The sequence below is a fragment of the Propithecus coquereli genome, unplaced genomic scaffold, assembly GCF_000956105.1.
Source record: "Propithecus coquereli isolate 6110/MARCELLA unplaced genomic scaffold, Pcoq_1.0 Scaffold184, whole genome shotgun sequence".
NCBI classification, from domain to species: Eukaryota; Metazoa; Chordata; class Mammalia; order Primates; family Indriidae; genus Propithecus; species Propithecus coquereli.
Window position 1 is genome coordinate 3,527,369 of NW_012143190.1, and position 25,776 is coordinate 3,553,144.

The 25,776-nt window shown below is 39.1% G+C and overlaps 1 protein-coding gene across 2 annotated transcripts in view; it reads left to right on the forward strand.

The window, feature by feature from the left end:
* The window catches only part of CHRNA7 (cholinergic receptor, nicotinic, alpha 7 (neuronal)), a 109,252-nt gene that overhangs the window by 18,743 nt on the left and 64,733 nt on the right, over positions 1-25,776 (forward strand). For both annotated transcript variants that reach the window (XM_012642697.1, XM_012642696.1), the window contains exon 3: positions 25,046-25,090. In XM_012642697.1, coding sequence (XP_012498151.1) covers positions 25,046-25,090 — 45 coding nt within the window. The remainder of the gene's footprint in view (positions 1-25,045; positions 25,091-25,776) is intronic.

Here is a 25,776-nt window from a genome sequence, read left to right on the forward strand (position 1 = left end):
GCTTGAGGGACATAAGTGAAAATCGTAGAATAGGGACCTCTGAAAATTATTTTCCCCATAAAAGCAAGAAGAAAACCACCAAAATTTGCCAGAAGCAACTTTTTCACAGGTTTGGAAATAAAAGGCTTGCAGCAGTCTGGGGAGAATTTATTTTTTAAGAAATAGGCTGTACCTTTGTAAGAACAGTGATCTCTCTGATATTTTAAGCTGTGCTCTTTCCCTCCCCCACCTCTAACTCCCTGGTAGCCTTGAAAACCAATAGTCTGTGATTGTGGTGAGAGCTGTCAGCCGATTATAGTCACCAGAGTGGAGAGATCAGGGTTAGAGCTCCTTTGGAGTATCATTGCCAGAGAATTATCAGTATTTCATCTTTCTGCTGGTTCAGTAGAGGAACCCCCTTGCAAGATTATCTTTATTTGACCTAATTCAGAGCTTTCCTAGTTCAGAAAGACTTTTCCCTGGGTGCATTTGTTGAAAATTGAGAAATAATTGCTTAACCTTGAGGCTGCCTGAGGCAATTGATATTAGTTGAGGAAGACAATAAACTAATAAAAACAGATTACAGGGAAAAGCTTGGGAACTAGATATCCATATGTTCTTTGAAAAGCTCCAAAAGGCATATGTAAGGCTAGGCACATGCTCAGAAAAAATCTGAGAAGGCCCTAGTCTCCCACCTCTGACTGACTTTGAGGCTGTGCATAGCAGGAAGTGAATGCCGAGGCAGGGTTGTCAACTGCTTGGCTGTGTATTGAAATTGTGTCCTGCACACACACAGTGCATTGGCAAAGACTGGGAAATTTATTGGTTCCAAGCATTTGAGAAAATCTCTGTTCCATTATTAGCTGACAACTAAGCTAACAAAGTGGGGACTTTAGTGGCCACACACAATGAATGATATAGACCTTACAGAATTAGTTCAGAAAAGTTACTGAATCAACAAATGGGAACAACAACAAACTGAGGGAGGTATGCTTTCCATAGTTGTCATGTTATGTTATTTAAAATTTCCAGTTTCCAACAAAAATACATAATACATGCAATGAAAGATGAACATATGGCCCATACACAGGGGGAAAGAAACCCCACAATAAATAGAAACTATCCTAAGGAAGCCCAGATGTTGGGTTTACTAGACAAAGACTTTAAACCAGCTTTTTTATATATGTTCAATGAATTAAAGGAAACCAAGTCTAAAGAACTAAAAGAGAGTAGAAGAATGTCTCACTAAGTTAAGAATATCAATAAAGATGTATATATACAAAATAACCCAATATAAATTATGGAGTTAAAAGTTCCAATTATGAAAATGAAAAATTCACTAAAGGATTTCAACAGCAGATTTGAGCAGGTGGAATAAAGAAGGCACTTAAAGATAGGTCAGCTGAGTTTATCCCATCTGAAGAATTGAAAAATAAAAAAGAATGAAAACGATGAACTGAGCAGCAGAGACCTGTGAAATAACAAGATACCAACATGTGCAAAGTGGATGTCCTAGAAGGAGATTGGAGAGGAATAGGAAGAAAGAATATTTGAAGATATAATGGGTGAAAACTTCCTAGATTGAACAAGTAGATAGTGATCTGTATATCCAAAAAGCTTAATGAACTAAAAGTAGTATAAACTCAAAGAGATACACAGACACATCCTAATCAAACTGTCAAAAGACAAAGAATCTTGAAAGCAGGGTGCCTGTGATTAACACATGCAAAGTGCCTCTGTCAGATGAACAGCTGATTTCTCAACAGAAATCACAGAGGATAGAGGCAGTGGGATGGCATATTTTCAAAGTGCTGAAAGAAAAAGACTCTCAACCAAGAATTTTAAATTAGCAAAAATATCTTTCAAAAATGAAGGAGAAATCAATACATTCCCTGATTTTAAAAAAGCAGTGAGAATTCACTGCTAGAAAACTTTCCTTGCAAGAAATACTAAAAGGGAGTCCTTAGGTGAAATGAGAGGACAGTATTTGAATCCGTAGAGATAATGCACACCAGTAAGTAATGACCTAGGTAAATATAAAAGACAGTATAAATGTATTTTGGGTTAATAACTCTTTTCTCCTTTCTGATTTGAGATACAACTGTACGAAGCAATAATTATAAACACATGTTGATGTGCATACAATGTATAGAGATGTAATTTTTATGACACTAACAGGACGAAGCAAGCAGGAAACAGTTACATAGTGGCAAAGTTTTTGGGCACTATTGATTTAAGTTAGCATCAATGCAAACAAGATTGTTCTGAGTCAAATGTTAATTGTAATCCCCAGGGCAAATAGCTAATAAAAGGAAGTGAAATGACAGAGAAATGGTACACAAGACAATACCTATTTAATAAATTAGAAGACAGTAAGAGAAGTATTAGGGATAAATAGCAAAATGGCAGGTGTAAATCCTACGTATCAGATTATATGTTAAATTAGATGGATTAAACACTTGAATGAAAAGATAGAGATTGACAGATTGAGCAGAAAATGATCGGCCATTTGTGTCTACAAGAGACACATTTTACATTCAAAGGTACAAATAGGTTGAAAATAAACAGATGCAAAGGATATACCATGCAAACAGTAATCCAAGTAGAGCTAGAGTGGCTTTACCAATATCAGACGACATAGACTTTAAAAAATTGTTTCTACAAACTAAAAAGGGCATTTTATTATAACAAAAAGTCAGTCAAGAATACGTAACAATTAAAACACACACGTACCCATGATTGAGGCCCTCCAATACATGAAGCAAACAGTGACAGAATTAAAGGTTAGTAATAGAAAATTCAACAAAAATGCTTGAAGACTATAGTATCCTTCTTTCAATAATGATAGAAAAATGAGAGACAGATAACCGACAAGTAAATGGAATACACGAATGCCTTTGTCTCCTATCTTAATTAACACCTTTTTTGTAATACCTTTGTTCTCATATATAATTTAAAAAACCACATAAAGCAATAATTAAAATCTGACCTACATTAGAATTAACAGTTAATAACCATTAGACTTAAATGAGACCTAATAGACACATCTATAGGACACTCCACAGAAAGTGAAAATACATCCCATAGAATGTCAGATAATATATAAAATTCTATATCTGATGAGGATCTAGTATCCAGAATATGTAAAGGAAAAAAAAAACCTCCTACCACTCAATAACAAAAATGCAACTCAGTTTAAGAAAGGGAAAAGAACTCGAGAAGACATTTGTCTAATGTAATATCAAAACACTGAATTCCATACTTCAAAAAGATGAATTTTATCATATATGAGTTGTATCTCAATTTTTAAAACTATGAATGCCAGTCCTAACCTTCTTTTATCTTGATTGTTTAGTGCGAAAAAAGGTCCACGTAGCCCTTTTTAAAGAAAGCTCCCCGAGCCAGTCTGATGTGCATACTGGGTTAGTAAACACAGATTCTGAAAATCAGTGAAATATCAGAAGTGGAAACAGCCTGTGGCTACTTAATTTGAAAGTACTAAATGTGCTATTTTATAAGTGTTTATCATTTGTTTTTGTTTCCCTATCTCCCAGATTGTGAAGGTATTTAGTGATTCTCATTTATTTTTGTTATCTAGATTGGTGAAGTATCCCTGTGTTCTTTTTTTTTATTTCAAAATTTTAGGGGGGTACAAATGTTTTTGTTACATGAATAGCTTTTATAATGCTTAAGTCGGGGCAATTAGCGTGCCCATCATCCAAGTAGTAGTCATTGTACCTGTTAGGTAGATTTTTCTCCGTCCCCTCCTTCCACCTCCCCCATTCTTGATTTCCAAGGACTTTTACTTCTCTCTGTGCCCGTGTGTGCCTGTCGATTAGTTCCAGATTATTAGAGAATACACGTGATGTGTGTTTTTCTATTCCTGACATACTTCACTTAGGATAATGGCCTCCAGTTTCATCCAAATTGCTGCTAAAGACATTAATTCATTTCTTTTTATGGCTGAGTAGTACTCCAGTGTGTGTGTGTACAACACATTTTGTTAATTCACTCATGAATTGATGGGCACTTAGGTTGATTCCACATCATTGCAGTTGTGAATTGTGCTGCAATAAACATTTGAGTGCAGGTGTCCTTTTAATAAAATGACTTCTTAATAGATATCTATTTAGGAAAGTCATAAACTTTAAAAAAGCTTTATTGAAACTGTAACTGACATACAAAAACTGTATGTACTTTATGCAAATTGATGTTTAGACAAGTTTGCACACTTATGAAACTGTCACACAATACAGACTAATGAACATTTTCATCATTTGCAATAGGTTGTTTTTGCCCCTCTGCAATTCCTCCCTTACACCCCAGCTTCCTTCAACACCAAGGCAACCACTAATCTGATTTGTCACTAGAAATTAGTTTGCTCATTTTCTAATCGGGTTTTTTTAATGTTGAATTTTGAGAGTTTTTTATACATTTTAGAGATGAGTCCTTTGTCAGATTTTTGGATTTTAAATATTTTCTCATTGTCTGTAGAGTGGGTATTTCCCCCCTACAAAAAAGTTTTTAATTTTAATGACGTCCGATTTATTAATTTTTTATTTTGTGGATCATATTTTTGGTGTCATGTCCAAGAACTTTTCCCTAGACCCAAAGTCCTGCAGATTTTTTCCTATGTTTTCTTCAAAAGGTTTGTAGTTTTTCATTTTACACTTAAGTTTGTGATCCATTTTGAATTTATCTTTGTAGAAGATGTGAGATTTAGGTTGAAGTTCCTTTTTTTCATATTGATATCCAATTGCTACAGACTCATTTGTTGAAAAGATTGTCCTTTCTCCATTGGCTTTCTTTTGCACCTTTGCCAAAATCAGTTGGCCACAAGTCTGTGGGTCTGTCTCTGGGTTCTTTATTCTGTTCCACTGATCTATGTGTTAATCCTTCTACTAATACCACGCAGTCTAGATTCCTGTAAATCTTCAAATCTGGTAGAATGATTCCTTATATTTATTCTTTTTAAAAATCGATTTAGCTATTCTTGTTCTTTTGTCTTTCTATATACATTTTAGAATAATCTGTGTATATCCATCCGCAAATATCTTACAGGGATTTTGAAATGAATTGTGTTAAACCTGTGTAACAATTTGGGGAATGTTGACATATTGTTTCTGAATTGAACTGGGTTTGTTTGCAGCACATAACAGAAAGCCAAACACTGAAGCACCAAATTTTTGCAGAGAGATACGTTTATTACAAGGCTGCCAAGCAAAGAGACAGGAGTCAAGCTCAAATATGTGTCCCTGAGCTGGGGTTTGTGGCAGGTTTTATATTCAGAGGGTAACAAGGCATGATCTGATTGGATCTTGTATTGAGATGATGCTGAGAGGTGTGATCTGACTGGATTCTGCCATGGGGTGATGCAAGGGCTCAATCTGATTGGATCCTGGATCCTGCCTGTGATGTCCACTTCTGAATTCAGTGCCGGTTCCTAGGTCTGAGCACTTAGGTTGTACCCATGGTTGCATGCTTGGTTCATCTGGGCATGTTCAGGTTATGTGACCTTTAACCTGGGATCCATGGCAACTGAAAAACAACTCAAAACTTCTATTACATAAAAATTGAACCAGATTGGTCTGTTGTGGTTACAATATTTATCATGTTAAGTCTTCCAATTCATGAATATTTAATGTCTTATCATTTATTTAGATGTTCTTTGATTTGTTATTTGTTTTTGTAGTTTTCAACATGCAAGTTCAGTATGTATTAATACTTTGTTAGATTTACACCTAAGTCAGTTGTTCTCCTTTCCTCTCTTCTTCCCTTCCCCCTTTTCTCCCTTCCTTCTTTATTCCTTCCTTTTTTCCTTGTAAGCAATTGTAAATGGTAAAAAGGAATGACACAATGTCTTTTGCAGCAACTTGGATGGAATTAGAGACCATTATCCTAAGCGAAGTATCTCAGGAATGGAAAACCAAACACCATAAATACTCTCCATTAATTGGGAGCTAATTGATGGACACACAGGGGCACAAAGAGATATAAAGGTCATAGAAAATCAAGAAGCAAGGAAGAGGGAAGGGGTAAAAACCTACATAATCGAGTACAATGAACACTATTTAGGTGATGGGCACACTAAAAGCCTTAGGCATTATAAAACTGCAGTCCTCAACCACCAGGCCTCGAACTGCTAGTGGTTCATGGCCTGTCAGGAACCAGGCTACACAGCAGGAGGTGAGTGGCAGGTGAGAGAATGAAGCTTCATCTGTATTTACAGCTGCACCTCCCAAACCCCCATCCGTGGAAAAATTGTCTTCCAAGAAACTAGTCCCTGATGCCAAAAAGGTTGGGAACCACTGTTATAAAAGGTATGCATGTAACAAAAACATTTGTAGTCCTTTAATATTTTGAAATTTAAAAAATGGTAATATATATTTAATTTTGGTGTCTACATGTTTATTGCTAGTATATAGAAATAGAATTGATTTTGGTTTGTTAATTTTGTATCCCACTATCTTACTGAAGTCATTTATTCCAAATGGTTTTTGTTTTATTTTGTTTTTCTAGACTCTTTAGGATATTCTGTGGAGTCAGGTCTTCTGCAGATAACCACAGTTTTATTTCTTCGTTTTCCATCTGTGTGCCTTTCATTTCCTTTTCCTGAACTTGCTGCATTGGATAGAACTTGTAGCAGTATGTTGAATAAGAGTAGTGAGAACAAGATATCTTTGCCTTGTTTCCTATTTTAGGAAGAAACTACTGATAACCCTTACCACTAAATATAAAACTTTAGCTTTTTTATAGATGGTCTGTATTAAGTTGAGGACGTTTGCCTCTATTCCTGCTTTTATGAGAGTTTTTATAATGAATGGATGTTGAATTTTGTGAAATGTTTTTTCCCACAGCAATTGTGATTGTGTGATTTTTCTTCTTTTGCCTGTTAATATTATGATTTTTATATTGATTGATTTTCAAATATTAAACCAGTCTTTCCCTGGAATAAATCCTGTTTTGTTATGGCACATATTTTTTTTTTTTTACATATCGCTCAATTCCATTTGCTAACATTTTGTGAAGGATCTTTATATCTGTATTCATGAGAGATATTCATCTATATTTTCTTTTTTTTACTTTCTTTGTCTGATTTTGTTATCCGGGTAATACTAGCTTCATAAATGAATTGGGAAGTGCTTTCTCTTTTCCTATATTGTGGAAGCGATGGTGTAGAATTGGTGTTAAAATACTTCCTTTAAATGTTTGATACAATTCAGTGAAATCACCTGGGCTTAGAAGCTTCATTTTTGAGAGTTTTAAAATTACTGTTTCAGTATCCTTAATAGTTATAGAGCTTTAAAAATTATCTATTTCATATTGGGACAGTTGTAAGTTTGTCTTTTTTGAAGAATTGATCCATTTCATCTAAATTGTTCAGCTTACGAGCACAGAGTTCTTTGTAGTACTCTCTTTATTATCCTTTGATGTCTGCGGGATCTGTATTTATATCCTCCGTTTCATTCCTGATGTGGGTTATTTCAATGTTGTCTCTCTTTTCTTTGCTAGTCTTCCTAGGGGATTGCCAATTTTATTGGTCTTTTTAAAGAACCAGCTCTTTGTTTCATTGATTTTTCCATATTGCTTATTTGTTTGCAATTTTTTGATTTTTGCTCCTACATTTATTTTTCTCTCATTCTCCATGCTTTGGGATTATCATTATTATTACTACAATTTTTTTTGTTGTTGTTGGTTCTTCAGGTGGAAGTTTAGATTAGATTATTGATTTGAGACTTTTCCTCCTTTCTCATGTATATGTTTAGTACTATAAATTTCCCTCTCAGCACTGCTTCATTTCTGTCCCACAAATTTTTATGCTGTATTTTCATTTTCATAATTCTGGGTTTTTTTAGACAGGGTCCTGCCCTGTCTCCCGGGCTAGGATTCAATGGCGCTATCATAGCTCACTGCGACCTCAAACTCTTAGGCTCAAGCAATCCTCCTGCCTCAGCCTCCTGAGTAGCTGGGATTACAGGCACATGCCAGCTAATTTTTTAAAAAAAGTTTGTGTAGAGATGGGGTGTTGCTATGTTGCTCATGCTGGTCTCAAACTCCTGGCTCAGACTGTCCTCCCACCTCGGCCTCTCAAAGTGCTAGGATTACAGGCATGAGCCACTGTGCCTGGCTCAAAATATTTTAAAAAAATTTCAACTCTTTCTCTTTGATCCATACATTATTTACAAGTGTATTTTTCAGTTTTTTTAACCTTTGGATATTTTCCTGTCATCCTTCTGTTACTGATTTCTAGTTTGATTCCACAGTGGTTGGAGAAGACACTTTGTATGATTTCAGTTGTTTTAAATTTATTGAGCTTTGCTTATGGACCAGATTATAGTAAATGCTCCATGGGCACTGGAATAGAGAATGTATTGTGCTGTTGTTGCATATAATGTTGTGTAAATGTCAGTTACATCCTGTTGGCTGATATCATTAAGTTTGTCTGTATCCTAGCTGATTTTCTGTCTATTTATTCTTTCAATTACAGAGAGACAAGTATAGAGATCTCCAGCTATAATTGTGGGTATTTCTGTTTCTCCTTTTAGTTTTGTCAGTTTGTTATCCTATTTGTTGTTTTGAAGTTGTATCATTGGTGCACACATATTTAGGATTGCTGTGTTTTCTTGGTAGATTGATACTTTTATCATTATGTAATGTCTCCCTTTGTCTCTGGTAATTTTCTTTACTCCAGAGGCTTTATCTGATATATATAAGACCACACCTGATTTCTTTGGATTAAAGTTTACATGCTGTATCCTTGTCTGTCATTTTACTTTCAACTTGTCTATATTGTTATATTTGATGTAAGTTTCCTGTAGACAGTTTATGCTTAGGTTATGTTTTTTTGTTTTTAATAGTCTTTATTTTTTGAGACGTTTTAGGTTCACAGCAAAATTAGGATTTCCCATGTACCCTCTGTTGCCACACTTGGATAGCCTTCCCCATTATCAACATCCCCCACCAGAGTGCTACATTTATCACAGTTGATGAATCTACACTGACACATCATTATCACCCAAAGTTTATAGTTTACATTAGGGTTTCCTCTTGGTGTTGTGTATTCTGTGGGTTTGGGTGAATGTATAATGCCATGTATTCATTATAGTATCATGCAGAGTAGTTTCACTGCCCTAAAAGTCTTCTGTGCTCCACCTGTTTACCTGTACCTCCAATCAGCTCCTGGCAACCACTGATCTTTTTACTGTCTCCATAGTTTTACTTTTTCCAGAATGTCGTATAGTTGGAATCATATTGTATGTAACTTTTTCAGGTTGACTTCTTTCACTTAGTAATATGTATTTAAAGTTCTTATGTCTTTTGTAGCTTGATAGCTCATTTCTTTATAGAGCTGAATAGTATTCTATTGTCTCAATGTACCACAGTTTATCTATTTATTTACCTACAAAGGACATCTTGCTTTCAAGTTTGGGCAATTATGAATAAAGCTTCTATAAACATCTATGTGTAGGTTTTGTGTGGATATAAGTTTTCAACTCTTTTAGGTAAATACCAAGGAGAGAAATTGCTCAATTGAATGGCAAGAGTATGTCTAGTTTTATAAGAAAATCCGACTGCCTTCCAAAGTGGTTGTACCATTTTGTATTCCCACCAGTAATAAATGAGAGTTCTTATATCTCCACAGCCTAGCCAGCATCTGATCTTCTGCCAGTGTTCTAGATCTTGGCCATTCCAATAGGTATATAATGGCATCTTATTGTTATTTTAATTTGCATTTCACTAATGATGTATTAGCATCTTGTCATGCCTATTTGCCATATGTATATATCCTTTGGTAAGGTGTCTATTAAGGTCTTTGGACCGTTTTTAATTGGATTGCTCATTTTGTTTTTGTTGAATTTTAAACTTTCTTTGTATATTTTAAATAACAGTCCTTTATCAGATATATCTTTTGTAATTATTTTCTCCCAATGTGTGACTGTCTTCTTATTGTAACATTATCTTTTGCAAGGAAATCCCTCACCAAATGCTGGCACGTTGATATTGATTTTTCACTTTAATGAAGTCTAGTTTATCACTTCTTTCTTTCATGGGTGATTCCTTTGTGTTGTATCTCAGAAGTCATTGCCATATCCACATATCCATCTAGGTTTTCTTCTATGTTATCTTCTAGGAGTTTTATAGTTTTGCATTTTACATTTAGGTCTGTGATCCATTTTGAGTTAATTTTTTGAAGGGTGTATAATCTGTGTCTACATTTTTTGTTTTGTTTTGCTTGTGGGTGTCCATTTGTTCCAACATCATGTGTTCAAAAAACTACTGGATCATGTTTTCCTAATCTACTCTGCCAATCTCAGTCTTTAAATTATTGTATTTAGACCATTTACTTTTAATATAATTATTTATATGTTAGGCTTTAAGTCTGTCATTTGATTTCTGATTTGTGTTTGTTTTTCTTTTTTAAATTTTTCTATTTTATTTATTTTTTTACCTGCCTTCCTATAGGATATTTGAGCTTTTTTTTTTGGAGAAAAGGACTCACTCCTCGCTCTGTCACCCAGGCTGCAGTGAGATGGTATAGCTCATTATGGCCTTCAACTCGTGCGCTCAAACAATGATCCCATCTCAGCCCCCTGAGTAACTGGGACTATAGGTGCACACCACCACACCTGGCTAATTTTTCTATTTTTTTGTAGAGATGGGGTCTCACAGTGTTACCCAGGCTGGTCTTGAACACCTGGCTTCAAGCAATCCTCCCACCTCAGCCTCCCAAAGTGCTGTAGTTATAGCTTTGAGCCACTGTACCCAGCCTGAATATTTTTTTAAAAGAATTTATTTTACTTATCCATAGTGTGCCTCAGTAGAACTCTTTGTGTAAATAAATAGCTTATTACTGTCTACTGTCATTTTACCACATTGTGTGCAGTGTAGAAACTTCACCTCTCTTTATGTCCCTTTACCCTCCTCTGTTTATGATATAATTGCCTTTATTATTTACTCTATATTCATTTAGAAACATCTCAGACAGTTTTATAATATTTGATTCAACCATCAAACATAATTTAGAAAACTCAAAAGGAGAAAAAAAAATCTATTTACCCATATTTTTACTTGCCGTATTTTTTTCTCCTTTCTGTCCAACCTTCCTTCTTTTAATGTTTTCTTTCTGTTTATTGAACTTCCTTAAGCTATTCTTTTAAAGGTAGGTGTGTTGGCAACAAAATCTTTTAGTTGCCTTCCTTTGAGAATACCTTCATTTTTCATTCCTTCTTGCCAGTGTATTTCCTTGGATATAGGACTCTGAGTTGACCTTTCTTTCAATACTTGAAAATGTTGTGCCACCTCGTAATGATCTCTGTCATTTCTGATGAATAATACTCTGTCATTTGAATTGCTTTTGCCCCTTAGATGTCATTTTTATTTCTCTGTTTTTAAAGTTCTTTCATTGTCTTTCATTTTTAGAAATTTGACTATGATCTGTCTTGGTGGGGATTTCTTTGGCTTATCTTGTTTGGGGATGCCCACTTTTTGAATCCAGAGTTCTGTGTCTTTTGTCAAATTTGGGAAGTGTCAGTCTTTATTTCTTCATGTATTTTTTCAGCTCCACCTTCTTTCTTCTTTTATCCAGGACTCTAATTATATACTTATTAGATCTTTTGTTGTAGTCCCACAGGTCCTCAACTCTGTTTTATTTTCCAGTTTATTTTCTTTGCTTTTCACATTCGATAGTTTCTATTGTTCTATCTCCCGGTTCACATTCTCAGACTGTAATTCTTAGTAATGCAGGTTGTACTTGAGAGCAAAGGGTTTTAGAGAACAATTCAGCACTGACACAATCAGATCATATTCATGACTATATGGGATGCGCAATATGGGGACCACACAATGAACTGAATTCTCTCAATGTTTGGGTGATGTTACATGTACAATTTTATGTTTTGCATTTTTCCCCACTTTATATTTTATTTTTCACATGATTATATTCTTTTGAAAATATTTCACTAATTATGTAATATTTCATTTTATGTATAAGCAATAATTTATTACTGGGCAGTTAGCTTATTGATATATTGCCGGCACTGTAAATAACATCATGATCAACATCTTTGTTCTGACATATGTTTCTTCAGGGTCGTTTCTTAGATGTAGAATTACTAGACCAAAAAGTTAATACTGGTTTTTGTGTTTTTATTTTTTTTTTAGAGACAGGGTCTCACTGTGTTCAGCCAGACGTGATCATAGAAGGGATGAGGCAAAGGGGGTAGGTGATTGGTGGGACAGAAACTCAGCTGTAACTATTGCACAGATTCAAACTTGGACATCCCCTACACTGAGCAATTTATTCCTTAAAAGTTCAGGATTTATAATTCTGTGACATATTAAGTAGCTCACATATAACAAAAGGTCATTGATGAAGGCAGGAATTACTTGGAAATTTATGCAAACTACTTAATCACCTGAATTATGAAAATGTTCCTAAGTAATTCTGTTCTTGAATTTGTGATAGGAACATTTTTCTTGGTAATTGGTGTAGTGTGCTTTATGGCACAAGTCACTTCATTATACTTCTCAGAAGAAGAAATGAGGTTTATGAATGATCTGAATTTGGTTTATTTAGTCCTCATTATTCCATGTAGAAGAAGACATTAGAATACACTCTGCATTAGATGGGAAATGGAATTTTTGCCTAGCTATACTGTCACCCAAGAGTACAATCAAAATAAAGACAAGATTTCATTACTGATAGCACCTCACTGAATATTAATAATTACTGTCAGGTATAGTCCTGGGAGAAATTTTGCAATTATGAGTAAGCTGCCATGAACATTCAGGTATAGGCTTTTCTGTAGATACAAGCTTTCTAATTATTGGGTGAATCTAGGAATTCAGCTGTTGGATGGTATAGTGACACTAGATTTAGTTTTGCAATAAACCACCAAACTGTCTTCCAAAGTGACCATACCATTTTGCATTCCTACTAATAACAAATAAGTTTCTGTTGTTCCACATTCTCCCAGCAATTGGTATTGTCATTTTTTTAGATGTTAGACATTCTGATAGGTGTGTGGTGGTATTGTTTTAATTTGCACTTCCCTGATGACATGTAGAATATTTTTTTATATACTAATTTGTTATCTGTACATTTTCGCTGGCGAGTTGTCTGTTCATATCTTTTGCCCATTTTTTAGTAAGGTTGTTTGTTTTTATATTGCTGGGTTTCCTCCTATATTAACACAAGTCCTTTATCAGGATGTATTTTGCACAATTTTCCCCCAATCTGTGGTTTGTCTTTTCATTCTAGTAACAGTGCCTTTCATAGAGCAGTTTTTAATTTAAATAAAGTCCAATTTTTGTTTGTATGGATCATCATGCCTTTGGTGTTATACTCAAAACTTTTATCACCAAACCCATGGTTACATATATTTAATCTTGTGTTTCCTTCTGGTTTTATGGTTTCACATTTTACGTGTAGGCTCATGATACATTTTAATTTAATTTCTGTGATTGGTATAAGATGCGTGTCTAGTTTTATAGATGTTTATCCTGCTTAGTGTTCACTCAGATTCCTGGATCCATTATGATTTGAATCTGTCAATAATTTTGGAAAGTTCTCAGCCATTATTATTTAAAATATTCCTTTTTTTCTACTCTCTCTTCTTCTGGTGATTCATTTACACATATCTTATACGTTTTGAAATTGTCCCACAGGTTTAGATAATCTGTTCTTTCTTTTCTCTTTTTCATTGTTTTCCCTGTCTGCATTTCGGTTTCGAAAATTTTCATTGACATATCGTCCAGCTCACTGATTATTTGCTTGCCTGTGTCCAGTCTACTCATGAGCCTCTCAAAAGCTTTCTTTCTTTCTTTTGAGATTTTAAAATGTTTACATTTAATTTAAGTTACATTTGTGACAAAATATATTCGAATTGCATACAGGCATTCTTTATTTCTGTATGGTGTTTTTGATTCCTAGTATTCTCTTGTGATTCTTTCTCAGGGTTTCCACCTTTCTGCTGACATTACCCAATTGTTTTTGCATTTTTATTTTTCCTTTATCACCCTTAACATATTTATCAGATTATTTTATTTTATTTTATTAATTTTTTTAAAGGCTGGTCAAGAGAAGCAGTGGGAGTAGAGAAGGAACAAAGGAATCTGTAACAGGTTGTGATCGATTAGTAGTAAACACCACTGCACTCGGACCAACATTTATCATATTATTTTAAATGCCTTGTCTGATAATCCCAACATTTGTGTAGTATGTAAATTATGTTCTGGTATTTGCTTTGTTTCTTCAGACTGTTTTTTCTTATCTTTTAGTTGCTTAGTAATTTTTCTGTCACAAACCAGAAATGTTCTTTAAGGTAATAGGAATGAAGGTAAACACATCTCTAGGGTGAGAATTTATGTTAATTTGGCTAGTAGTTGGGCTTTATTTAATGCTTGCTTTAATTGCCAGAGGCTTGATTCAAGTTCCTCTTGTGTTCTCGTTTTTGTCTCCCCTCTTGACTTTGGGCTTTCTTAGGTTCTCTTCCTCAGAGAGAGGGCAGCTCTTTCAGCTGTAATTCATACTGGGGCCCTGTTAGTGCCGTGGTGAGTGAGAGTAAGGGGAAGTGTTCCATAATCCTGTGTTAATCTTAGTCTTTCAGTCGCCTGTGTGGGCTGTGACGTTCACAGGCGTTTCTCTAGTGGTGTAGCCTTTCTCCCCCTTGGGTGAGACAGAAAGGATACAGGGTGCTGGAGCGGGAGGAATGCCCTTTCCCCATCAGGGACAAGGCTCTGGGCAAGCCCGGAGAGTGGGCTTTGGTTATGGAGAAGGCTCTGGGTGACCTGTTTCCCAGTGGTTACTCCTCCCCTCCTTCTGCCAGAGCCACAAGGGGATCTGTCTTGCACATTTACCATGAGAACCTGGTGGGGTTCCTGGAGATAAAAGCCAAGAAACTGTAGGGACACCCACAAGACTGTGGCCATCTGGGGGTTTCTTCCTCTCATGTTCACACTCAGCCACCAGAGAATCATCAAGATCACCATTAAGCATTACTATGACTCGATGGCTCCCGCGACTTCTGCTCAAGTAAGCCGATCTTGGCTGTGACTCTCCATTCCCTGTCCCTCCAGATTCCAGCACAGCGTTTACCCTGCAGCGTCCGGCCCTGCTCTGCCCAAGAAAAGTCATTGATTTTTTCAGTTCGTTCCATTTCTTTCTTGTAAGTATGGGAATGATTAATTCTAAGTTCTTTACATGTCAGAGCTGAAAAACGATTGAGCTTTGATTAGTTTTTGATTCATACCTACCTTTTTGAGAAACTTGTACTTCCTTAGTCTGAGGATTAGTTGGCCAATTCTAGAAATTTCTCTGTCTGAAACTTTTTTATGCACATATCGAAGATATTCATTCTACCCTCAAGTCTTTCAAGCATTCATATTTTTCATCTCTTTGTCTTTCTGATCTGCATAATAGGTAATTTCGTTGGGTCTGTCTTTAGCTTACTAATAATTATTATTTCTGTTCTTTATAATCCACTGTTTAACCTTTCCATTGACTTTTTATTTGTTACTAAATTTTTCATTTTGCAAAGCTCTTTTGTGTTTGTTTTTCCAAATCTGCTTTTTATTTTAATCCCCAGAGTATCTTATTTTTCAATATGTTTTTGATATACTTAATGCATTTAACCATTTTAAGCATACTTATTCAGCGTTGTCTCTGATATTTCTCTTGTCTGAATTTTGGGGGGTTTATTCCTTCGGACTTGGTTTTTCTATCTCTTGCTCATAGAAAAATTTTCACTTTACATATCTTATATTTTGCATCAAGAGGACATAATCATTGTTATGGTTTATGGGCAAAGATTTTGTTTTGTTTTGATTTTTCTTTTGTTTGTTTTAATTTGCTTGTTCTTACTGCTTCTGTCTGGTGCCCAAAGTTTCACTGCTGCGTCCACCACTCGAAGAGTTCCCAGCCATTATGGACTATTTACGTTTGAGTTCTTTTCAGAAAGCAGCCTCTTCTTTTTTAGGGCAACACAGTACACTCTTATTTCTCCACTTGCAGCCCAGACTGAGATAAACAAACTTCCTTTTTGTTTTATTCTGCCAGTGGGCTCTTCAAAATCCTCACAACATGTGGGTGGATGTGGGGTGGGGGTGGCTTCAGCTCCCCTCCTGTGGAAGAGCCTTGTCTCCAGTCCCAGGTAGGTACTGTCCAAGCTCCGTGTGGATGTGACTGGGCCCTGCACTGCCCACCCCCTGCCCTGCCATAGTGTCAGCTCATGCACATACAGTGTTCTTTTTAGTTTCCACTTGGATCTTTGTAAGGATTTCTCATGATTTCTTGTGAGCTCAGATTGACATTTCAAAAAACATTTGTTTGACCTCCTCCAGTGTTTCCAGGTGTTTTGTAGCCCGCTGGTATTCAGGTTATGGGGTCTGCTGTTTTTCTAGAACCAGCAGCAGGTCTCCCTGTGTGCACTATCCTGAATACTTAACTAGTTTCTGTGTGCTGTGTTCTCCAAGTCATCTCTAGCTTCTTTGTTTCATCTCCATGGCAAGGTCTTCTGTAATTGGCTTAATCTCCTTGTTTGTTTCCTCTGCACAAACTGTGATTATCTCCTGCCTTGCCTTCATGCCAGTAACTCAATTTTTAGCTGTGTCTGTTTTGTTCCTTTCTGTGTCTAATTTATTAACTATGTAATAGTGTTGTTTTGCTTCTCAGTGTGTTTATTTAGCTTTTCCTCTCTTTCATTTCATTATGTTGTTTTTTTAATTGGATCCAAAGCTTTGTTAAGTTATGTAGGATGAAGAATTCATGGGAAGAATTCATGCCCTCCTTGTTTGGGCTTTTTTCCAGCCTATACTTTGCCTATTACTTGTGCCTGTCTGCCTACCTGCTTTCCTTTCTTCCTCTTTTCATTATGTGTGCTATTTTTAAATTTTTTTTGTGCAGGTACATTTATTTATTTATTCATTCATAACCATACTATATTCATGAGCTGCCATTCCAAAATCTTTTTCATCTGGCTCGTGACTTTTGTGTCTACTTGTAATTTTTATTTTCTGTGATGTAATAGTGGTATGTTATTTTTTCATGTCATTCTTGCCTGACTTGTGGCCCAATTTATTTTTTCTTAATTTATTAAACCAATTCGTTTGCATTATTTATAGAAATATTAATATTAGCAACATCAAATAACAGAAGACGGAAAGTTACTGCTTCTAAACCGTGCTCCTTAACTTCCTTTTGAACCCACACTGCACCAGTTCCACATTCAGGGTTCTGTTGGGATCTCCTTATCTCTAGCTCGGGTCTTTAGAGGACCCCAATTTTGATGGGACATGTTGCAAGTAGTTTGCTGACAGAATTCATTGGAAAAGCCTGATATTGAAGCTATGTGAATTTCTATAACTAAGGCATTTGTGAGGGGTCTGGCTGTGCATGCAGTTGTTTGCTTTCAGTCTAGTCAGACGTATTCTGTGTGCTCTATTTGTTATAAACAGTCGAGGAAATGCCTGGAAACTGATTCAGTTAGGATGATCGCTTACGCATAAAGGGAGGTTTTTTGTTTCTATCCAGGGATAGTTCAGGTGAAGCTTGATTTGTGGTCTACCCCGTATGCCTGGAGCCCAGTATCTCTCTCCCCGACCCCTCCTCCACTCCACCTTCTTCCTGTCACCACCACTTGCCAGCTCTGTTAGCTCAAGGCCAGTTCCTTCTCTGCCAGGTTCTGCTCTCGTATCCACACCCAGGCTTCATTCCTCCTGATTTCAGTCCTTAGTGGGGGATAAGGAGACACTTCCCTTTGCAGAAGAAAAGAAAGCCTTCCAGTTGCAGTTAAAAGGGCACCATTGGACTCTTCCTCCCTCCCTAGGAAGGGCAGGTGGCTCTGGAGATGGGGTCCACCCAGCAGGAACCAAATGGACATCAGGCTGGGGGGCTCACTTTCCCAGGAGAGCTCTCTTTTACCCACACACTGACAACTGAGAACCTGGGCAGCGCACCTTGTTCCCTTCAGACTGGCATTGGGCAGGGGGTTTCACAGGAGAAAGAAAAATCAGTTGACGTTGCCTGGATCAAGGACCTAAGCTCAGGAAACCTACCTGCCCCTGTTCACCTGACATTTATTCTTCCCAAAGGAGTCAGCCTGATTGGCCCATTTTCCAGTTTGTTATCATATGTCTCTCCTGGGATTACGTCAGCAAGAAATTATACAATCGACCTGTTGGGAGGAAAAAATATATATATGTCTGTTATACTGTGCTCTGATTTTTAAAAATCCCTTAAGACTTACTCTGCATTGTCCCTAAAGACAGTGTTTTACAGCTATGTAGGATTAACTTTGGCAGTTAAAAGTAGAATCAAAGAGTTCAGAATCACTCTGTTTGGGGAGTTCTTGAGGCAGAAGTTTTTGCAAGGACGGCAGGCTCTGCCCCATGGGGTTCTTTGCAGCAGTGTCTACAGTCTCGGGGTCTTCAGGGTGCAGGGTTTTAAAGGACCCTGACAAGTGTGTTTCTTTTATTTGTCAGAATTTAAAAGTACTGTCAGAGATAAGAATTTCTCTGTTCGTAGTTCAGCTGTGATCAAGGAGCTCCAGAATCTTAGCAGAAGTGAAGTTCCTTGGCCAAACCCTCTGCCAAGGTGGCCAGGTGGTGGAAAGGGGCCGATGTCCAGGGCTTGAAGGAACTGAGATCGCAGTGTCTTGTTGAAAAGGTTCACATCTGCACATTCATACACCACAGAATAACCCTTAATCCATTAAGAACATTAAATGATGACCTGTAGACACTAAATTCACTTAATTTTTAAGCCTCGATTTCAATGAGAACAAAACCAACCAGTGATTATGTGCCACCCCTAAAAGTAGACAGTGGCAGGTAGTAGATGTTGCCACTCTGGGCCAATGCTCTAAGCCTTTGTATCAGAGGAACTTCTGCCCCATAACTGAATAGTGGAGAACATTGCTATGTTTTAGGCACTTTTCTTTGTGCTACCTATTTAATCCTTGCAACATGCTTGAGCGATAGCATGTTGACAGCGATCCCCTTCGCTTTTACAAATGAGGAAACTGAGTCTCAGAAAAGTTCAGTGACCACTCCAAGCCCACATAGCTAGTGAGTAGCAGAGCCCAGAGCCTGGGATGTCTGTACTTTCCACATTGTGGAAATCTCCAAAGAGAGTAAAGAAGTCCTGAAGCCTCAAAGAGCTCTGCACCTGGCAGGGCCAGGCTCTCAGGTTCGAAGACAGGCTGTGTTAGGAACACAAGGCCCTGCACCAGCAGCTCTGAGGCTTTTAGCCTTCAGGACTTCTTTGCTCTCTTTAAGGTTATTGGAGATTCCCAAAATGTTGTTTGCGTGGGTTATATCCGTCAGCATCGAGCACATTGAGATAAAGGCTAAGAAACATTTTAAATGGTAAGTTCACTAATTCATGGAATATTATAATAAACCCATTACATGTTAATGTAAATAATATTTTAGGAAAAATAACTGTATTTTCCTGAACAAAACAGAAGTAGTGAGAGGGGTGGCATCGTTTTATTTTCCTGCACGTCTCCTCAATGGCTGAATAGAGACAGCTGGACCCTCTGATCTGCCTTTGCATTCAGTCTGCTGCTGATCTCCCCTGTCCAGCAGCCTCTTCAGAGCTCTGTGGAATGTTCCTGGACGGGGGAGGGAGAGAGGAAAAAAACTTCTAACAATTATGAAAAAATTTTTGACTTCCCTGATCCTCTGAAGGCATCTCAGAAACCCAAGGGTTCCCATACTGTATTTTGAGAACTTCTGTCTTGTACAGATACCAAAGGGAATTATTTTCCATTATCATAATCAAAGAATCACTGTTCCAACATGGGGGACAGGATGGCATTGTGGTTCACAACACAACCTAAACAGATTAGGGGTTGGGTCTCGGCTTCTATGCTTAGCTGTGTGACCTAGGGTTGGGAGCTTTGTTGATTTGTTTCGCAATTGATATATTTATGCTTTCCCTTTCTGCCTTGATTATAATGGTAAAATATGCTCACAGAAAAGCATTCAAACAGAACAGGAACATGTAAAATTAAATTTGGGAGCTCTCCCATGATCCCCATTATGAAATGAGAGAAATAATAGTACCGACTTTGCCAGGTTATCGTCACAAGATTATAAAGCGTGTGTGTGTGTGTGTGTGTGTGTGTGTGTGTGTGTGTGTGTGTGTGACATTGAGAAGAACGTAAACTCTATTGCAGGGTTAGCTGTGTCTTTTCAGATATCACTTACTGATAGCCTCTTGGTAAAATGCTTGTTCATCTTCTGTCCATTTTTCTTTTGGATTCTTGGCCTTCTGATTTATTTTTAGGAGTTTATTTCTTATTCTGGATGGAAGTCTTTTGTCAGACCTCATATCTCGCTGACTCAGGAAAAACCTCAGTTTATTATTCTGTAAAACTAGGAGAAAAATATGGTTGGTATAAAGATTAAACTAGACGAAAGAAATCATCCTTGTTATAGAGCACTGCACAAATATGAATTTACATTATCCAGTGATTTTCTCTGCAAACAAGACCTTAGACATGGTGAGAGCTATTGTAGTGTGTTTGTTTTTCTCAGCAGCTACACAAAAGCAAAGGGAAAAAAAACGTGATGGGAGCTCTGAAAATAATGTTGAACGACACTGCCCGATAACTTCCAAGAGAATAATTGCTTTAGAAATGCAAGACAGCGCACTGCATCATCGCAACAGTTGTACTCTAAACTACATGCATGATGATTCAGAGAGATTGGTTTTAAAAAGCATGCTCACTTAAATAAAAGTGTTCTCTTACCTGAAGTGCTCAGATTTAAAAAAAAAAAATGGGGAGGGTTAGGGTTTAGGCGCTTGGCCACACTGGCCTCCTGTGATTCCATGGTGGACTGTGGATCCCGCCTCTTCCTGGTAGTCCCAGAGGCAGAAGAAAGCATAGTCGTGCAGGAGAGCTGTGTGTGCCAGCAACCACTCAGCAACAGCCACTGGCACTGAGTGACATTTCACAGATTGTAGGGTGCTACCCCATGTCCCACCTGCTCTAGGAGGTGGTTAGGGCAGCTGTGATGATCCCCATTCTCATGAAAGAACATTGCAACACACAGAAGCCAAGTGCCTGCTGACTGGGGAGCTGCAGTGGGAGCCCCCGGGGTCTTTTGCCTGAATGGACTCTGCTCCTCTGTGCCCTCCTGCCCAGTGGGGGCAGGGCACGGATAGCTGGGGCGCAGCCTCAGGATCTGTAATTACTGAAACGCATTGGTCCTGTGGTCTGAATGTTTGTGCCCCCCAACATTCATATGTTGCAATCCTGATCCCCAAGGTGATGGCATTAGGAGGCGACTAGGTCATGAGGATGGAGCCCTCATGAATGGGATTGATACCTTTATAAAGAGGCCCCAGAGGCTCCCTGGCCCCTTCCACCAAATGAGGACATAAAGAGAAGGCGGCCATGCCACCCAGGCTATGGTATTTCGTTATGAGAGTCTCAATGGACTAAGACACCGGGTCTGTGCTGCCTGCTAATCACCACCCAGGGTACCTGTGGAATGCTGTTCTTCAGGGGGTGCACCTGGTTATCGATTCAGAGACCCTTGGGCCAGGGTTTGGAAATTTCAGCCCCTCCCCTGAAGGAGTCCCTGCGTCTGACCAATGTGACTCGGCTTGGGAGAGAAGTGACTCTTGAAGGCAGCTTTGTCGGCTGATTCGTGGTTTTAAACAAGCTCAAGCGCTGCCTGAGAGGCTGGTGGCTTTGGCATCAGTGGAAGGTGTTTAGGTCTTGGGGTGAGGAACTGGATTTTGTCCCTAGGTAGAGTCGGGGCAATGGGAATGGAGCCCTGCGTGCCTACCCTGGGTGTCCTTCTGCCTGAGGTCAGAGGGACGCGTGGGAACTACAGTCCCATCTGTAGACTTTCCAAACTCAGGTCTCTGAGTTCACTTCCTGTGTGCATCTCGGCGTACAAACCCTGAAGTGATGAAGTTGAACGCAGAGCTGGAGTCTCACCTGGGGTCCTCAGTGCAGAAGACTCCATCGGGAAGCAGGGGACAGAGCTCAGGTTTAGTGAGGGGGTTGGGGTGGCCTTCTGAGAGACTGGGAAAAGAGAAGAGTATGGGGAGAAGGGGGCGGAGAGACAGGCTCTGGGCCTGCTTTTGGAGCATGCCCAGCAAGGGAAGGTGGTTTTGCTTGTCAGCTGGCCAGTGTCTTGCTGGAGAGGAGGTGGCCCCTGCAGGCCCATCACTGCCAGGGTCCCACAAGATCCCTTTGAGGCATGGGGTTGGGGGATTGGCCAGGAACCATTTTGCAGATGAGGAAACTGAGGCCTGGACACGCTGCCCCCTCACCTGTGGTCACAGGCCAGGGGATTGGGAGACAGTAATGCCTGGCCAGAGCCTTGGCAAACAGGGCTGGTGGGGGCCAAGGGATAAAGGCTTGGGGCTGGGGTGCATGTGGCAGGCGTGAGGGATCCATGTACTGTGGTGTTATAAGTTCAGAAAGTGTAAAAAGAACCCCACCCCTTGTCACTCTGCTTGAAGTCTGTTTCTCCATCATCTTCCCGAAGGGGCTGTGTTCCTTCTCTCCATGACCCTTGTCACTATAGTTATAGGTGTGTTATTATTGTACTGTGAGAGCCTACCCCCACCCCCAACACACACACATTCCATTAGTGCAGGAACAATGTTAAGTTCCCAGTGTACATGTCAGACCTGAAACAGGAAATGCTTCCTAAATAATTGTTGAATGAATGAATGAATGAATGAATGAAAACTTGGCTGGACAATGGCTCGTAGAAAGGGCTCGTGCACTGCACTAAGGTCTTGATGCTTTGTGCAGTACAGCTGGTGCATTTGGAGGAGAGTGATCCGATCATACTGGTGGTCAGAAGCCCTGCCTGGAGATAAGTGGAGGAAGAGAGAGAGAGAGAGAGGGAGAGAGAGAGAGCGTGTGTGGATGGAAGGCTGCATGCTGGGGGAGGGCAGGAGCAGAGGGACCTTGTCACTGCAGATTGAGAGAGCTGAGTGAGACACTCAGCCAGTGTGTGCCCTGGGCTGGGGTGGGGAGGGAGGAGATCCATCCAGAGAGTGCAGATGGCAGCCCCTTGACTGATTCCGCAGGCTCTCCTATCCCTCTGGAGTCTCCCCAACCTGGCATCACTGCGTTCTCAGGTGGTGGCTGGCTGCTTCTTATTGATTACAGTTTCAAATGCTGTACTTGGTCCCAAGCTGCCACACACTACCGAAATTCAGTGTCCCTCTAATGAGGTTTCTGTGAGAATGTTGGAAAGAAGAAAGCCTTTTAATTAGATTGGTAGTGAATGAGCTCTCAAAGCACAGAAGCCTTTCTCTCAGAAGATGAAGACACAAATGCAATTAAAAGAAGGAAAGGTACCTGAATGGAACCCTTGCTAATTTTAAGCCCATTAAAAACAACAACTCCTTAATAAGTTGAGGTAACAGATACGTGTCCTGAAGCATTTAACAGTGCTTCCCAATAATGGTGGAGTTTGAACTGGAACAAGAGTACTCCTGCAATTTAAATGAATGGCTCTATTGGGGATAGTTTGCTCAGTACAGAGTGCAGAGAAATGTTAGCTCTACAACTTTTTCCATTGAAAAGATCCTGGCATGTTTTATTTGGAAAATGGAGTGTATTTTTCAAGTAACCAAATTGGCAGCTTCTTCCGGACATAGCCCCTGGCCTGGGGCCCCAGGGAACTTCGCTCCCTGTCCCTCCCCAGGCAGCTCAATCCTCTCTGTGGTCCTTGCCCCACCTGGCCTACCTCGCCCCCAAAGGTGTCCAGCATGTGGGCAGCTGGGCTGGGACCTTGATGCATCAAAGTGTCTCCCTGCCAGCAACTTGCACGTCCATCATGGTTTTATTTTAACAAGAGGCAGCATTCGTTTCTCATTCGCTTGGCAGCATACTGACCACGCCCCGGCAGATGCCATGTTCTTTCTGTCTTTGGGTCTTTTTTTGGAGACTGCCCATCAGTAAACCAGGCCAAGTAGGGGCTCAAGGTCCCAGGTTCTGGGCGACTCTTCACAGGGGCATTAATATTTTCCCTGGAGAGGGTGCCAACTGCTGCTTTACAGAGTCCTTGAGGTTGGAATTGAGTATTAAGTACTGAATGGCAACATTCTCAGTATAATTATTGCACAAGTCTCACTCATTTGTCTCCTTGCATGTTGGCTTTTGCTAGGCCCTATTAAGCGTGGCCAACTGTGATGAAATGCTAGTTGCGTCCCACTTGGAAAGGCCGATTTTGAGTAGACTGCTTTAGATGTCCTCTGTCCAGACTAACAAAGCCACAGAGGGTAAGGCTATCCTGAGCTCCCTGGTTAGCACGTGGATGTGGCGCCCTGCTGGCTCCTGAACCCAGATATGTGATTTGGAAATGTGGAAAAATGGCCTCTGGAGTCAGAAAGATCCAAGTTTGAAAGGCTCCTTAGTAAAGTCACTTCGCCTTTCTGACCCTTAGTTTACTCAGCTGGTTAGGATTTACCTTCAAGTGTATTTCAAGAGCCTGACGTGCTACCCGGTAGGCAGAGGATGGGAGAAAAGACAGCTCAGACCTGCAGGGACAAGGCTGGAGTACGGCCCGTACAGCACCATCAGCCCAGGGCCAGGCAGCTGGACACAGGGCCATTGCCCCTTTCCTGGGGGAGGGAAGCACAAAGTGTTTGTATTTGTTTAAAAGTATAAACATTCTGGTAATAAACCTGACTTTGAAAAATTGGAATTTGCACCCAGTTTTATGCTTTTGTAACATATATAAATTATAAAAAATGCAAAGATAAATAGCTAAATCATTAGCGGGCATCATTTCTGGATGGCAGTGTTTCAGGGTTTAAATTTTTTTCTTTATACTTTTCCATCTTTTGTAAGCACTCTATGATAAATGTGTCTTACTTCAGAATATATGGAAGAGCTTAACTCTGGGGAAATGCTGCCTGCATATGTTACAAGAGCTTGGTGCTTTCTAATTTCCACACACAACGATCAGATCCCAGCTGTCATAGCCCCACATGAATAATTGTCTCATTCTTTCTGTTGTAAACCTATACACCATATTATACTGCTGTTTTTCTTTTTTTGTTGTTGTTGTCTTTTTTAAGGATGAGAAGAACCAAGTTTTAACCACCAATATTTGGCTGCAGATGGTAAGTGAAGACAGTGGCAGTCCTTGCCCATGGGTCCACCTGCCCTTGCTTCCAAGCTGCTTGTCCTGGATTTGCAGGGAAAACGGAGGAGGTCCCATGAGAAAAGCCAGAGCTGTGACCCTGACTCCCCACCTGCTAACGATGAATGCTGGGTGTATTGCACTGCAGTCTTCAGGGTAAATGCATGCTTGTGTTGTATGAGAGGGTGATTTGGGGACATTTCAAAACCACTTCGGGCAAGACAAGTAGGAAGATGCAGGGCTGCATTTAGATGTGCCATAGCCACAACCTGCCCCATACCAGTCAGTCCCCAGGGCTCAGGAGCTCCTGCCCTGCTCTCTGTACCCTCCAGAGCTGCATGTTTGAATCACATGGAGCATTCTTAAGCCAGTGGTCTTCACACTTTGTGCTCTACTGATGCCTGCAAGAATCTTAATGCTGTGTTTTTCATTTGTGGATTTTTAACTTGACATCTAGAGTGCTAACCTAAACTTAATTAATTGAAAGTGATATTACTTTCATTCAGTTGTAAATATCAATATTAAAAAAAATCAAACTGTCAGTGTCTATTTTAAGTGGAATCTAAATACCATAATATTAATAACTCGATGTCCCTGTCATTCAAATACCATATGAACAAGCCCTTCCTTAAAATGTGGGATATTTTACAGAGTCCCTTTTTCTCT